This window comes from Photinus pyralis, unplaced genomic scaffold (genome assembly GCF_008802855.1).
Source record: "Photinus pyralis isolate 1611_PpyrPB1 unplaced genomic scaffold, Ppyr1.3 Ppyr1.4_LG7, whole genome shotgun sequence".
Taxonomy (NCBI): domain Eukaryota; kingdom Metazoa; phylum Arthropoda; class Insecta; order Coleoptera; family Lampyridae; genus Photinus; species Photinus pyralis.
In genome coordinates this window covers 21,101,917-21,118,717 of record NW_022170738.1, presented here as the reverse complement: position 1 = coordinate 21,118,717, position 16,801 = coordinate 21,101,917, and the positions used below count along the sequence as shown (strand labels likewise).

The window sequence follows — 16,801 nt, the reverse complement described above, 5'->3', positions numbered from 1 at the left end:
CATTGTAACACTTGTCTTTCAATATACTATTGTAATTTCTCCTCATACGCATACAAAGAAACATCTCAATATGGACTGAAGTTAATAAGTTGGGAGACTCAGTGGCTTCGACTTCCGGAATTCCACTTACAATAAATCTGGGATATGAAGAGAAAAGTTTGACGTACAGACTCGGGTCGCACAATGGATACGAATAAACACACAATTAATTGATTGAGAATGACAAACATTTATTTCGAAGCACATTAAATGAAAATTAAAACAAAATTCTTGAAATAAAGAGCAGCTTTCAAAGCTTGTTTTTACGTAGTACCCCGTACGCAGGCGGTCTATCATTAAAACTAAGAAAATATGAAAATGACTTACAGTTTTTTTTCTGTTTTAACAATCCTAAAATCTGGTCGTGAACAGTCGTATTTAACGAAATACCACCTCTATCATCAATAGACTCCTTCCAGTATTTAGAAATAATGCGTCAATTACAATTAGACTAGAAAACGTCGGCTCGTTATTTGGCAGCCGTCCCTACTTACGCCGAAAATAATGCGCACAACGGTCAACGTAGTCCAATTGCATCTTGGTTTTGTTATCAGTTATAATTGCACAAGAGGTTTGTATTTTACCGAGTAAATTTGGGTTGTTTAGGTAATGAAAATCTGTTGCCTAGCAATTAGACGAGAAAAACTGTCAACTAATAAAAATGCGACACCGAAGGATGGATTCTTTTGGAAAAATGTCCTCGCTCACATTTGTGCATAATTGTGGCACCATCTCACGAATCTGGCAACACTGGTACGAGTACGTTTTGGTGTTGCTATGTTGCGTACTGGCGCAGTTGACTCAAATTTTAACATTGAAAATGTTTATGTTTTCGAATATGGGTACAAAGTTAGGAGTTTTGTTCAAGGCCAAAAGACAACGGTGTCGCATCAAGTACCGTACTCAGCCGTGATCGGTAGGGTAAGGAAAAGTCGCGGATACTGTCGATACGGTCCACTGCATTGTTAATTCCCATCTAAAATTCTCGCACACAAGCGAGTTGGCGAACGAGTGGAGCACGTATCCGAGTGAATAAGACTTTGTGTTTTACATATGGCGTTATACTGTTATTACTTCCAATGTCTCTGATGATTCTTAATTGCATGCTCTGATTGACGATTATAACCGGCATTGTGGTTCAATGGTAGAGCGTTGGGCTATAAATCCGGAGGTTGGGTGTTCGAACTTGGGTTGAGGTGAAATTTTCATCTGTGGCAGAGGCACCTCTAAAAAGCATTATGAGGGTCCCTCTGTAATTTGGCGCAAGCCTGTTGGGGGCCCAGATCAAGAGAGGGATAATAAATAAATAAATAAATAACGACAGAAAATATCCACGATTTTACGAAGTGTGGTTTTCACAGACCATTTTCAAGATTGATTTGAATTATTTTTAGGCGATTCAAGCGAAATTGAATTCATTTTATTAAATTGTAGACCTTCTACTGTAAACGCAACCACAAACTGAATGACGTATCTGTCACCTTAACCAAATACCAACCTATTCAAACAAAGTTCTTTATGAAAAACCCTTTATAATTACCTTGAAATGTTTCTTACTTAGAGACGAAGTTAAATTGAATGACGGGGAACACAAACAAGACTGAATTTTGGAAAATAAATTCCTTCTTATTTGCAAGAGAGGAATTTAAGTAAATATAAGGAATAGGAATAGAATGCTTTCATAGAAACAAAAATAAATTAATGCAAGGCATCAAACGGACAGTTGTATTCCTTCACGTTTGCGGCGAGTAGAATAATAACACATTTTATGGCCCTTAATGAACTAAAACAATCACAACTGAATTTCGTGAGATAATAATTCAGCTTGTTAACTTTTATAAACTGTTTACTTTACTTTACCTCTAGAACTGTAGACGGTCGGGCATTAAACCAATATTTACTTCTTGTTCCAGATGGACCTGAAACGAATATGAGATTTTCAATCGAGCCGGGACCCGGAGATTCTGGATTTGTCCAGTGGCACTCGGCGATGAGAATGGTGGCGCACTTGTCCGAGGGCATTCCTCCCGAATTTAGGCGGAAGTTATGGATGAATCTTGCCGACAGGCACTTGCAGTCGAAAAACGTGAATTGGATAAAAGTGGAAAGGGAGTGCTTTAGTGAGTGGTCGCATCCTGCGGATGCCGAATTGGGTGTACAGATCGTGAAAGATTTGCATAGGACCGGCTGTAGTTTGTTCTGCGGCGAAGACGGGCAGGAGAATCAGGCCCTTTTAAAAAGGGTGCTGCTTGCGTACGCGCGGTGGAATAAAGCGGTGGGTAAGTGTTCGATTCGTGAGACCGAGCTGAGTTACCTATTCCGCGTTTTGTTTCCAGGGTATTGTCAGGGGTTTAATATGTTGGCCGCTTTGATACTGCAGGTAACCGAAAAATGTGAAACGGATGCCTTAAAGTTGATGATATTTTTGATAGAAGGGGTTCTTCCCGAGTCCTACTTTGCCGATAGTTTACGAGGTCTTTCAGTTGACATGGCCGTTTTTCGAGAGTTACTAAAGACACGCCTGCCTAGGCTCTCTAGGCATCTGGACGCGTTACAAACTGCGGCAAAGGACGGAACGACTAGTTACGAACCTCCTCTCACTAACGTTTTCACAATGCAATGGTAAAATCGTGTGAATTTAAAAGATGTGAGCCTTATCATGGTGCTTTTAGGTTTTTAACATTATTCTGCAATTGTCTTCCTCAACCAACAGTACTGAGAGTGTGGGATTTGATTTTGTTGGAAGGGAACGAGATCTTGTTACGTACAGCTTTGGGAATTTGGCAGGTTTTGGCAGAAAGAATACTATCCGTTCGGAGCGCTGACGAATTCTACTGCATTATGGGGGTGCTAACGCGGGAATTGTTAGAATTCGGTATAATCGACGCCAACTCGCTGGTCAAAGCTATCGTACAAATAGGTCCACTAACGGAACTTCCGGCCTTGCGAGAGAAATACTTTTATAACATTAACCCATGGAGCGCTAATGTGTCATCAAACGTGGAGGCGGAGATGCGAAATCGTCAACTGAAATTGTACGGTCGCGAAAGGCTCGCTCTCGACATCGGCGCGTTGAAGAAACAGTATTCGAAGTTAAAACAACGCCAAAGACAGGCCCATATTATATTTAGTGCAGCTGTAGCTCGACAACCTTCTTCTTCGTCACCAGTGGTTGCAATGAACCACTTGCTCCTAGGCAAGAGCGCATTGATAACATCTAAACGTTTGGGCCCGCCGAAAGGTGCCATACCTCCGTCTCGTCAGGCTCAGCCATCCACTCTACTTTGGAAGGACGCCCCACGCCAATCATCAAGTTCATCGTCTTCAGATACGGAGTTGTGCGACGACCCCGAGAATCACGACGAAAATTCCACCACACCACTTTCAAAATCGCCGTTAGATAGCCAATGTGTAGACGACAATCGTATAGAGTCTTTTAGTGATAACCTAGATCTTATGAAATTTGACAATACAAAGGATGAAAGCGTATTGTCAAGTGACTGTGAACATAGTATTAAACCCACGTCGGATTTTGATACGGAGGAAATTGTTAACGTTAGTGAAGTGGACAATAACAATACAAATGTAATAATTAGTGATATTTTTGATACACAAGAAAGTACAAATGAGGGAGTGTTATTTGACTTTGGTAGGTACGGCTTACCTTCAGACTCTGACGACGACAGCTTTGAGTTTGAAAAGTTTTTAGAAAATCGCGTTCGTTGCCTTAAACATCCAAGTGTGGACGAGGAGAGCGTCGCAAGTAGTTCCGAAGATCCGTCGGAATTTAAAACTGGAAAAAAGAGCCAGAGGGCGTTAGAAATAATTCAAGAGAATTCTTTAATATTGCACCGCATTTTGCAATGTCAAAGCCGTTTGACACCTTCACCGCCCGCATCGAATGAGGATACGTCTGAGAACAGCACGGTTGCGTCGATTCACTTGGACAGTGACATATCGTACAGTGCCGATACGGAAACTTTGGAAGACGTAAAACCCCAGTTTCGTTGTCCCGATATATACGGCAACGATAATGCCGAGAAATCAATAATGCAGTCTAGTTACGAAACGGATAGGATAATGTATTCACCCACGGCAAGTCATGGTGACCCAATTGATCGTGAAATCCAATTCGAATCTGCATTAAGGAATTCGATTCCATCTGCATCTACACAATACGAAGAGGAATTAAGATATAAATACAAAGATTTCTCGTATAGACCTGAAGTAAGAAATGAAACGGTATTGGAAAATGAAATCGCAAATATCTATAGCCCGGACGAAATTGAAGTACGGCCAAAGTTTAGTAGCATACTAGATTCGGAATATACGAGAAATTTAGAGGAGAAATATGAAAATTTGATCGTGAAGTCCAGTCGACCAACATTTCTGGAGGTTACTGCAAGCTTAAGTTCCAGTTGTGGTGCGAGTAAGTATTCGACCAGTCCCATAAACATCGCAGGTTCGAATAGCTCGATTAATAAAAGATCACCCGATGGAAGTCTGCGGAAGTCTCCGGTCGACGGTTCAAATCTCGCGCGCTCACCGAATTCGGGCAGAATTTATAATCCATTTCCAATTAATATTAGCTCAAGGCAGAGTAAAGACGTTCCCTTTCGTTTAGGTTTGTACAAGAAGTCATGAGGATTGTAATAATGTTGCGCTTTTCTAATATAACCATGATGAAGACTGCATTTGTTATCTTTATTATTGGAAGAGAATACGTAATTTTTTAAGGCAATTATGTTAAGAATCGTTGTAATTGCAAAGGCCACTGTAAAATGAACCGATTCCAGTTTTGGTGTTTACTGCTGCAGAAAATTGTTGGTGAAGTTCCTATAATCATTTTTCTTGGCGACTTGTTTGCCAAGCTGTTACAGTTAAATACGAATTAGTAAAGCCTCGCCAGATTTTCTGCACTTGTTGATCATTTTGTGCTGTGCCACATCCGTTCTAAAATTCTAGAAGAAAGAAATGCAAATAATATATATTTCTTTAATAACTTGTTAACAAAGTACGTTAATTCAATAAATACTGTTTTCTTGATTTTTAGTAGTTGTACTCTGGCAATATCGGCGGACAGGTGCAGACTAAGTGCTTGTCTCCGTAAATGTCGTCAATTCTTGCGACTGTTGGCCAAATTTTGGTTTCAGGAACAACAAATGCTGCGGGGAACGCGGCTTGTTCTCTAGTGTAGGGACGCTCCCAGGAACTGCTAATTACCTGTCCTTGTGTATGAGGCGCCATCTTCAATGGATTTACCCTTATATCCAATTTACCTTCTTCAATGTCCCGAATTTCTTGTCTAATACATATTAAAGCCTCACAGAATCGATCTAACTCCTGCTTGTCCTCCGACTCTGTAGGTTCAATCATGAGAGTTCCAGCTACCGGCCACGACATCGTAGGCGCGTGGAAACCGTAATCCATTAAACGTTTCGCTAAATCGGCAGCTTCAATATTGGCAGTCTTCTTGAATTCGCGAACGTCGATTATGAACTCGTGAGCCACCAAGCCTGACGTTTCACTCTTGAAGAGAGTTTGGTAATGAGGTTCCAACAGTTTTGACATATAATTTGCGTTCAAAATGGCCACTTGTGTCGCTTTTCTGAGTCCACGTGCACCCATCATTTTTATATACGCCCAGGATATAGGCAAAATTGCGGAAGAACCAAACGGCGCGGCACTAACAGCTCCCAAACCTGACCTGGTACCTCCCATCGACACAACTGGATGACCTGGTAAGAAAGGAGCCAGGTGCTGCTTAACTCCGATCGGTCCCATGCCCGGTCCTCCGCCACCGTGTGGAATGCAAAACGTTTTATGCAAATTCAAATGGGAAACATCGCTACCGTAGTCTCCGGGTCTGCACAAACCCACCTGCGCATTCATATTCGCCCCATCCAAATAAACCTGTCCGCCATTCTTGTGAATTATGTCGCAGACATTCGCAACTGTCTCCTCAAATACGCCGTTTGTCGACGGGTACGTGATCATAAGGCACGACAATCGGTTGCGGTATTTTTCAGCTTTCGATATGAGATCTTCCATGTCAATTGAACCGTCTTGCTTAACTTTCACCGGTTCCACGCGCATTCCCGCCATTTGGGCACTGGCTGGATTTGTCCCGTGAGCGCTGACTGGAATTAGACAAACATCCCGATGCTTGTCGCCTCGAGCCTCATGGTAACACTGAATGGCACGCAAACCAGCGTATTCGCCTTGAGCGCCGCTGTTCGGTTGGAAACTGATCCGATCGTACCCAGTGATCGTACACAAATCTCGTTCGAGTTCCGCGAAAAGCTGCTGATATCCTAACGATTGATCTAACGGCGCAAACGGATGAATATCCGTAAAGTGCTTAAACGAACAAGGCATCATCTCTGTTGTGGAATTTAGCTTCATCGTGCATGATCCCAGAGGAATCATTGAATGCACCAAAGAAATATCTTTGTTTTCTAAAGTTTTCATGTAGCGAACGAGGCGAGTCTCCGAGTGGTGGGAGTTAAACACAGGATGAGTGAGATAAGGTGAAGTTCTCTTAAATTCACTGCGCGGAATTGATAAGTTGCGAACGTCTGATTTTTCTATAATCGACTCTGCGGTTGCCTTACTTCCAAAAACATAGAAGATGTCATTGAGGTCACTTAGAGTAACAGTTTCGTCCAATGCCACACCGACACCACCATCCTCGTAGTATCGGAAGTTTATCTTCTTTTCGTTCGCGCGTTGTCTAACTTCGTCCACTCCATCCTTTGGCATAATTCTAATGGTGTCGAAAAACAAGTTATGAGTTAGTGTGTTACCATCTTGAGTCAATCCATGGGCGATAACCTGAAATTCCACGCGTCATTACGGAACTCTTATCACAAAGCGAGCTTACCAATGTCATGTTGTGAATCTTTGTTGCGATATCTTTCAGACCTTGCGGACCGTGGTACACGGCAAACATTGCAGACATGTTGGCCAGTAGCGCTTGAGCGGTACAAATATTACTGGTAGCCTTATCTCTTCGAATGTGTTGCTCACGCGTTTGAAGTGCAAGTCTGTACCCGTCGCGTCCAGCCGCGTCTCTTGTAACACCTATCATTCTTCCGGGCATTAATCTTACAAGAGATTGGTTACAAGCAAAGAATCCAGCGTGGGGACCGCCGTAACCCAAAGGAACGCCGAGTCTTTGTGAAGTACCGACGGCGATATCCGCCCCAAATTCCGATGGAGGTCTCAACAGCGTTAAGCTTAACAGGTCAGTTGCGCAACAAACTAAAGTTCCATGAGAATGTGCCGCTTCTGATATCGCACTGAAATCTAGCACATTTCCCTCGGTGTCAGGATACTGAAATAGTACACCAGCGATGTCTCTGTTTGAAAAGTCCGCATCAAACACATCCACAACCTCCACCGTCAAATCAAGAGAAGACAGTCGCGTTTCAACGACCGATATTGTTTGCGGGTGCACTTTATTCGAAACCAAGAGTTTTCGCCTCTTGTTGTGCCTAAAACAAAGTGAGAGGGCTTCAGCTGCTGCAGTTCCTTCGTCCAAAAGTGACGCATTTGCTACCTCCAACCCAGTCAACTCCGCGACCATAGTTTGATAATTTAGAAGTCCTTCCAATCGGCCTTGAGCGACTTCGGGTTGATACGGCGTATACTGCGTCGTCCAACCTGGGTTTTCGAAGATATTTCGCATGATGGTATGCGGTACGCAGCAATTGTGATAGCCCATTCCGACGTAAGAGCGCCATATTTGGTTCTTCTCGGCGATTCCTCTAATTCTATTGATCAACTCGTACTCACCAACCGGTTCTTCAATATCGAGAGGCTTTTGCAGTCTTATACTTTTCGGAACCGCCTTATCGGTAAGCTCGTCGAGGCTCTGTAAACGCAAATTGGTACACTTACGTCAATTGGTATTCCTACAATACCTTGAATCCCAAAGCGTCCAGCATTGTAATAATGTCCCTGTCACGTGGTCCGATATGTCTGCTTGGGAATTCATCTTTGTGTGGAAAAAGGGCCTCTTCAGTTTTTACGGTTGATGTGTACGCCCGAGCGCACTGCAAACTTGAAATAAACTTTCTTCTTAGCGCTACCCTAAGCATCGTGTGTGGCGATGGAACGAAGTGTATCAAACGTTACACATTAAATTGTTATTAAATTGTTTGCTTATCGTCACAGCAATTATTGAAAGTTAAGGTCAGAGAGCAATTTGATAAAGCGTGATTTGTAAAATGTTAAGGTCCAAGTGTGACTGCTACGTGTAATGGATTTTGTAAGAGCGGAGCATTATACATTTATCGCAAATTGCATAAAGGCGAACAAAAAACAACAGCTGACGAAAATGGAAAAGCTGAATGGTAACAGTAACGTCATTACGTTGCCCCATCAGCTATGCATGATTAATAAACTGTACGGAAGGTTTTCACTAAATGTAAATATTCGTCCAATCCTACTCTAGGCAAATATTTGCGAAAGGTGATATCTTGGCTTGTCAAGCCTCAGAAGAATTGCCCAAAATACGAGTTGGTGAACTTATCGAAGTTTAAAAAATGTCGTAATCTTCAAAAAACTACTTACCTACGCCGTTCCACTTTGGCGTATCCCAGTATGCTAAAATCGACCGTCTACCGCCTCAGGTCATGTTACTTACCTAAGGCTCTGCGGTACATCTTGCGGTGCCAATTCTAAATGTTTTTTTTAAATATAAGTTATACACCAAATAAAAACGTTGATAGTTCTTAAAGACATATTTAAAAAAATTGTGAACCTTTGATAACTCCGTAAAAATCAATTCTTGGTCGGTTTTTCACGAACTTTCTATGGATAAAATTGTTTACGGTTGGATGAATGAAGCCGATTTTTTTACAGACTAATGATAGGTACTGCCAATGACTAGGACAGTAAGCTTGCCTCCTAGTTTTCCTCTCTGTGTCTCATCTGCAGTATCCGCGATTAGCATTTGCACGCGTGGTTATGTCGATGGCCTTAGTCTAAGCCATTGAAAAAAAATTATTCAATTATTCAATGCCAATGCTTAATTAGTTGGGTTCCCACTAAGCATGCTCTACTTGCATTACCTCTGCACCCTAACCCAACGGCCCAAACCGCTCACGACACTCCGTCTTTTGGACCAGCTTTTATTAGCTGTGTATGCCATTTTATATTTATTACCCGATATCATCGGATGCGTCGACTGACGGGTAAGTAAGTGGCAGTACACAGGACCAATTAGCTACGGAAACGCGAATTGGTGTAAGGAGCTGAAATGACCTTCGGTTTAGAACTAAATTTTAAACCTCAAATCTAGCCTCAAATACAGCTGCACTAAACCGTTTACAACTACCTTAAACCAGCACAAATTTCTCTGAAATACTCTTTATGTTCATGAAATATTATATACAACCTTAACTTCATGACATGTTTCAAAAATAAAGTAAAATACAAAAGAGGCAAGCAAAAGGAAATAATTAATCCTTTCAGCTATATTGAATATAATTTACGTTAGCTACTCACATATTTGGACAAACTTGATTCCAATTACAAATAATTGACGTTATCCGGACGCATAATTTCGCGCGGCTTAATTTTAATTAATAATAATTAACGTTGCTGGGAAACAATTTCGCAAAGATTTTAATTAATCAATTAAACCACATTCAAGTTTCGGGACTTATAAAGACTACGTGCAAATTATTGTGTATTAAATTCAATTAGTGAATGTTAAATGAAAATAAATAACTTTAAAGTACAAACTTCCTCTAGGTAATGTAGCTGACAATAAAAACCTCAGTATGTACATGGCGTGGTTTGCTGCTGTTTGCTTTGAATCATACCTACTTACTACCATTCTTTTGCGGTGCAGAACTCTCTGGATTTTTATTCCTGTTGGTGCAAAAGAGAACCAACTCTGCACCTACGAACGAGTCACGAGATTTGTGACGACAAAAGTGTGCAAAGTTGGTCGAACATCTAATTTCCAAAGGATACCGTTTGTAATGTATACATGATCCTGGAAAACACACACCGGCACAAACGTAGCATGAACCGATCTACATATTTCCAAGATGTGTCCCGACTCCCGACAATGTTCAGCTCGGACCCCATTACAAACAATAAAGTGTTAGTATGTACCTGGTCATCTTCAAAATAAGACCTTGTGCACCTTCTGTGTACCGTTGCGGCATGTGTAATAACAGGAATAATGACTAAAATTAATTAAAGAGGCAAAACAAATGTCAGAAAGACCGAAATTTGTCTATTACCCATTGTTACTTTTTGAGCCCTACACCGCTGGGAGATTTTTAATACAACGTTTCGTTTCGGAGAAATCATTATCAACTTTATTCTTTTATATGGCCCGTAAAAAAGTAGGTACACACTGTATGGCATTTTTTATGACGAATACAACGATATACACAGCACAAAAAAACTACAGTTGAAAACTGTTGGTTTGAACAGGATGGTGCACCCGTGCAGAACGCCCTAGTCGTGCGAGAATACCTATCGGACAATTTTTTTGAAAAATGGAAAATAAGTTCGTTATGGATTCTTGCACGATTAGGCTGTTGTGTCCCTCCGCCGCGTTCTCTAACCAAACGAAATCAACTATCCCTATTTATGGAAGCTGTGCCGGCTAGAAAATACGAAACGGAACCAGCGCAATGAGACGAATGGTGTGAATTCTTATATCAAAAAGATTTAGTATCAATAGCGAATACTATCAAGACCCGTCTGGATGTCGCCATTAAACCTACTCGACATCACCATTTGCGCATGAAGTGTTAGATATGAAAAATTTTCGTGACCTTAATTCAAATTTTTTTAAGAAACTTGACAAGAACCTCAGATCGTACATGAATTAATTTTAAAAAACTATGCAACCGCAAAAAATTTCGAAAAAAAATTAAGTAAATTCCAATTAAATAAAATGCCTACGTCAGCGGGTTCGCGTTACAAAATCAAGGTGAGTATGACAACACTTTCAACACCTGTGAATGAAAGTATACTCCCAGGATAAAAGCAACCCTCGGGACAAGGTTAACTTCGAAAGTAGAAAGTATGTAGAACCTAAATCCAAATTGTTCTTTACTCTTGACTAGCCATTAGTAAGTAATAGTATTGGGCATATGGTGTCGACTAATTGTTCTATTCTATAGCTGTCTATCAAGGTTCAATTGTTTCAATCTGCCACTGCGACTCAACCATATTAAACTTAACAAATATGTATAAGGAAACATAATGGAAACCTTTTATTCAACAAGAAATTTTACACAGTTTACTCAGAAAAAGAAAAAATAGTTATTTATGCATCAATGGCATTAAGGCGATATTTATGCCGAGGGCAACAGAGCCCGAGGGCCTCCGGCCCGAGGGGGGCCTGTTAGTCGCCCGAGAGTTAAATATTGTGTAATGCCTGAGGAGCATACAACATTTTATTTTTCATCGTTCCAAAAAATGCATTTTCAATATACAAATGTCATGATTATTGTTTGCCCAACATTAAAATGCTTCATACGAATCAAGTTGCATCTTTTTTATGACATAATATAACTCCGTCAATCAATTTGACAGGCCGTTTGAGGGCATAAGGAGATGACAATCCATTATGCCCTCTCATTATGCCCTTGGGCGTAATAGACTGCTTCATATATCACATATGACAGATATAATTGACATATAATAGGCAAATGAAAAATAAAAGCATATACTTCCACCTTTCACTTGATCTCCAATAAGTCTACTGCTTAGGCCGGTCCTAGATTGGAAGCGGAATTTCTCCCGACCAGACAGACGGCCCGTCTGGTCGGGTCTGAAGAAAACAAACACGTGACGCACCGTCGAGCCTCCTACACTGAAGCCAATGCACGTTCCGAGGAGGAGAGTCGGGTCTGAACAACAATCAAACAAGTTTGTTTTTCTTCCAGTTGCATGGAAGCTTTTATGAAAACTATAGCTGCAATGTAGGAGCGCCGAGTCTGGACTAGTCTGACCGGGTCGGGTCTGGTGGTCAGATCGATTCCGCTTCCAATGTAGGAGTAACCTGCCGTAAAGCTTGCCTTCTTTAGCAGATCGGTTAGCCAGGGCCCTTATTCTTGAGTTCATAGGAACAGACTTAGTGAGAGAAAGAGGGCGGAGTTCTCTCGTAAAACCAATCAAGAATAGGTTATTTTAAGCTATTCTGGTTTTACGAGAGAAATCCACTCCCTTTCTCTCACCTCACTAATGCTATTCCTATAAACTCAAGAATAAAGGCCCGATACGGTGACTTTATAGTGACAGTGTGGCCATGACCGCGACGGCCGCCATTTTTCCATTAGATTTGAATGTAATAACATATGGAAAAGACATAAATCATGAACATTTCCAGTGGAAACTCATTTTTATTGAAATAATGCAATACCTCATGTTGTAAATTACAGCAAAATAGACGAAAAACAGTATAAAGTTGCTGCAGCGTACAGCAGTTAAACTTGTGCAAATAAGAGTAGGTAAATTAAAAATGTCTTTGAAGATAATAAAGTGATCGGGAGGAAATCTCAGAGTTGCCGCCAAACGTTCTTCGGAACTTAGGTACTACTTTTTTGAATACAGTATTTTCCCGTTTGATGAGAGGTTCTATTAGAATTAACCCTGCGGTAGTCGTACGATTTTATTAATCACCAAAGTTAAGTAGATACCTATCATATCTGATGATAAAAAAAATAGCAAAAATCGTTTATTCCGACGAAAAACCATGTTCATAGCTATAGTTTTACAGACGATGTGTTCCAGACAGTAGATACTCGCACGGGTCTCTCCAAAGAAAAATAATATGTTTGCTTTTTTGGCATATCCAGGCGATATTGACGTTTGTTACTTTAGAGGTTGACAGTCCCAAATCGTGTCTCATCTGACAACTTCAAACAGACAAGTGTACCCTGAAACTCACATACCCAGGTGATTTCCTTGACCATATTTTAGTTAAAAAGTCCGTGTACAGCGTATAGTCTAAGATAAAAAGCATCCGTGGTTAAAATTTAAAAAAATTCAAATAAGAAGGTTAGCCTTGCGCAGCCTGCGCCTGTGCACACCCGGTGTTTACAATATGCGATATGTTTAGCTTTACTAGGAGCATCTGTGGGTAAAATTTAAAAAAAAATAAGGAAGTTGCCATTGCGCAGTCTGCGTATGCGCACAACTGATTTTTGCTATATGCAATATATTTACCTCCACCAGAAGAATCTGTGGTTAAAATTTTTACAAAATATATTAATAAATAAGGAAGTTGACATTGCGCACGCGCAGTTTAATTGTCAAGCTTTTCCTTGGCTCAGGTGCTAGAGCTATTACGCTACCGAATGCAAAAAGAACGAAATTAATATCTTGAAAACTGTAGGAGTAGTTAAGGCCTCGGACAGACGGACGGACAGAGAAAGTGGCTCCAATAGCGCACCCACCTTCGTTGGAAAATGCGCGAAAAATATCTCAATAAAAGAAGTTGGCAATGGGCAGTCTGAGCATGCGTACATTAATCGTCAAGATTTTTCTTGGTTCAGATGCCACATCTATAATCTAGCGGATTCAAAAAGAACGAACTAAATATGTTGAAAACTATATATTTATTATATCTTATACACGATATAACAAGATTTTATACAACTGAACTCTCCCACAGGAGTCGTTTGTCGGGTCACGCTTGGGTGCCGAGTGTGGGCTCGTCACAGACATATCAGAATAAGGGGCTCGTTAGTGAAATAAATATACGCGCCGCTACTGAAGTACCTATAGCACATGAGGAAAATAATATCTCCACATTTTCCTAGGCGCACTTGAAAAGCACGTATCAATCTCACAACGAAACGTAAAATATCATATCGCAATCGCTCCGCTAGAAAGATAAGATTAGCTTTCATAAATAGGTACGTCTTATTTCCCAGATTTAAATAATGAGATTTAGCGGGTTTCTCTTTACACGCCCTCTACAATCAGATCCGCACACCGACCGGCCAACATCATCGGTCACGTGACCGGCTTTGCTGCTACGTGTTCGCCTCGTCTGCCAAATCTTCGAAAGTACCGTACAGTTTGTGACACGAAGGGCCACACATTTTACATAACGGTTGCAAGTGAAGTGCGTATAAAGCACTTTGTGCATTTTCTGTTCAATTTTACAACCCAACCAACATGGGGAGTAAGTACTTTCATTCATGTAATTGCTATTAACCTCTATTGCTCTTTCATATTTAACAAATATACTTAACCTCATGCTTCCTTTACGCCGCAACGTACGTGCCCCACATGTACCTAATTCGTGTTGTTTCTTTTAGTAAAGTTTTTGGAAGTTATTAAGCCGTTCTGCAGTATACTGCCCGAAATAGCAAAGCCAGAACGAAAGGTAAGTTCACTCTTTACTCAATCATATGTTTTTTGACTACAATATGTGCCCCAGATTCTAACCTGAAGCTCTTTTACAGATTCAATTTAGAGAGAAAGTACTATGGACTGCCATTACGCTATTTATTTTCTTAGTATGCTGTCAAGTAAGTTAATTCATTTGCGCTTTCATTTACAAAACTAACCATACTCCTTTTAGATTCCTCTATTTGGAATTATGAGTTCAGATTCGGCCGATCCATTCTACTGGATTCGTGTCATCCTCGCCTCAAACAGAGGTACACTTATGGAGCTTGGTATTTCTCCGATCGTTACATCGGGCCTCATCATGCAACTGCTAGCCGGTGCGAAAATTATTGAGGTTGGTGATACGCCGAAGGACCGAGCTCTGTTTAACGGTGCACAGAAATGTAAGCCTCGCTTATTTGCAACTTTCGTTGCTTATGCTTTGGATTTTTAGTATTTGGCATGGTGATAACAGTCGGGCAAGCTATCGTCTACGTAATGACGGGCATGTACGGGGACCCCGCCGAAATTGGAGCTGGTGTCTGCCTGCTTATTATCATTCAACTGTTTGTCGCCGGATTGATTGTGTTGTTACTGGACGAATTGCTACAAAAAGGATACGGTCTTGGGTCCGGTATTTCACTCTTCATTGCAACAAATATTTGCGAGACAATTATCTGGAAGGCCTTCTCACCTGCAACCGTCAACACCGGAAGAGGAACAGAATTCGAGGGAGCCGTCATCGCCCTATTCCATCTCATTACGACACGTCAAGATAAAGTTCGTGCACTCCGTGAAGCCTTCTACCGTCAAAATCTACCCAACTTGATGAATCTGCTTGCCACAATTCTCGTATTTGCGATAGTAATTTACTTCCAAGGATTCAGAGTGGACCTACCCATCAAGAGCGCAAGATACCGCGGACAATACTCAAGCTATCCCATTAAACTGTTTTACACTTCAAACATTCCAATTATTCTACAATCTGCTCTCGTTTCCAATTTGTACGTCATTTCACAAATGTTAGCAGTGAAGTTCCACGGTAACTTCCTGGTCAATATGCTGGGTGTGTGGGCCGATGTAGGTGGTGGCGGTCCTGCCCGTTCGTATCCCATAGGGGGGTTGTGTTACTATCTCAGTCCCCCAGAGAGTGTAGGGCACATACTGGAAGATCCCGTACACGCAGTTATGTACATAATCTTCATGTTGGGATCATGCGCATTCTTCTCCAAGACGTGGATTGAAGTTTCCGGCAGCTCCGCCAAGGATGTAGCAAAACAACTGAAGGAGCAGGAAATGATCATGCGTGGTCATAGAGATAATTCTATGATTCACGAATTGAACAGATATATCCCAACAGCAGCTGCCTTTGGTGGACTGTGTATTGGTGCTCTCTCGGTCCTTGCCGATTTCCTTGGGGCAATTGGATCCGGTACTGGTATCCTTTTGGCTGTGACCATTATATATCAGTACTTTGAAATTTTCGTTAAAGAACAGAGTGAAATGGGTGGAATGGGTTCATTGCTATTTTAATTTTTGTTTTTGATTATATATTTATAAATTGCAGTTTTGTCTATTCAATTGTGGAAGGATGTACTTTCATGACCAATGTGATTTGTTGAGCAAATGTTTTTATCTTCGTATCTGAGTTATAAGGGACTTTGTTGAATAGATATAAAGATAGCGAATATTTGTATACATTTGTGAGACTTCATTTTTGTACAAAAACATAGACTCCATTTTTTTATACTAATACATTTTAAATCCTCATTAGTCTATTCATTGTACATCTACATTAATGTTATACATGTTGTATATTTATAGTTATCGACTGTCCTAGTGGGATGTGTTAAGATTATTATTTCATACGGTATGGTTGTGCAAATGAACACTTAATAAATGAGAATGAGTATTTATAATAATTGTGATTTGCGAAATAAAAATCATATTATATGTTTCGTTGTCAAATATTGCTGATTGGTTTGAAAATCGTTTACTTATAAATAGAATTTGTATTTTGTACTGCTTGTGGTTGCAGTGAATAATGTAACAGTACATTTAATTTACAAAGCAAATGAGAGAATATTGGCTAACTTTAAAAGTTATTTGCTGTAAATGATTAAAATGTATGAATGTCAATAATTAGTTGTACCTTCGACATTTTCTATGCATTTATTCAGAGGATGTTGCATGCTATCAATCAGATCTTAGACTTTTTGGGGGTGAATCTTACAAATTTAGTGTACTAGCTGGGGATGCAATTCAAAGACCTGATTGCCAGAATCTTGATTGGATGTGAACAGAATCTCAAGGCAACAGCGTCAATGCCAAAAAAGGCGCTGGCAGGTGGGAGCATTAAAGAAAAATTTTTTTAATTAAATTT

General features: G+C 40.6%; 3 protein-coding genes across 5 annotated transcripts; 2 read left to right on the top strand and 1 right to left on the bottom strand.

Moving 5' to 3' along the window:
- Positions 1–1,773: 1,773 nt before the first annotated feature.
- LOC116176273 lies at positions 1,774–5,086 on the top strand. Of its 3 annotated transcripts, none has more exons than XM_031494757.1 (4): positions 1,774–1,846; positions 1,953–2,318; positions 2,376–2,661; positions 2,712–5,086. In XM_031494757.1, the coding sequence occupies exons 2-4, from the start codon at positions 1,970–1,972 to the stop codon at positions 4,681–4,683; spliced, it is 2,607 nt and encodes an 868-aa protein (XP_031350617.1). In that variant the 5' UTR covers positions 1,774–1,846; positions 1,953–1,969; the 3' UTR covers positions 4,684–5,086. The 3 variants fall into 3 exon arrangements, with proteins under 3 accessions (XP_031350617.1, XP_031350618.1, XP_031350619.1); XM_031494758.1 differs by lacking the exon at positions 1,774–1,846 and having other exon boundaries at positions 2,242–2,318; positions 2,376–2,419; positions 2,472–2,661; XM_031494759.1 differs by lacking the exon at positions 1,774–1,846 and having other exon boundaries at positions 2,282–2,318; positions 2,376–2,419; positions 2,475–2,661.
- Positions 5,011–8,228, bottom strand: LOC116176272 (glycine dehydrogenase (decarboxylating), mitochondrial-like). The gene is made up of 3 exons (XM_031494756.1): positions 7,965–8,228; positions 6,923–7,915; positions 5,011–6,873 (listed from the first exon to the last, which is right to left on the bottom strand). Exons 1-3 carry the CDS (start codon positions 8,139–8,141, stop codon positions 5,089–5,091), a joined length of 2,955 nt encoding a protein of 984 aa, XP_031350616.1. The 5' UTR covers positions 8,142–8,228; the 3' UTR covers positions 5,011–5,088.
- Positions 8,229–14,042: 5,814 nt separating this feature from the next.
- On the top strand, positions 14,043–16,340 carry LOC116176568 (protein transport protein Sec61 subunit alpha). Its single transcript, XM_031495196.1, has 5 exons — positions 14,043–14,209; positions 14,346–14,413; positions 14,493–14,558; positions 14,612–14,822; positions 14,873–16,340. The coding sequence occupies exons 1-5, from the start codon at positions 14,203–14,205 to the stop codon at positions 15,949–15,951; spliced, it is 1,431 nt and encodes a 476-aa protein (XP_031351056.1). The 5' UTR covers positions 14,043–14,202; the 3' UTR covers positions 15,952–16,340.
- The last annotated feature ends 461 nt before the right edge of the window (positions 16,341–16,801 follow it).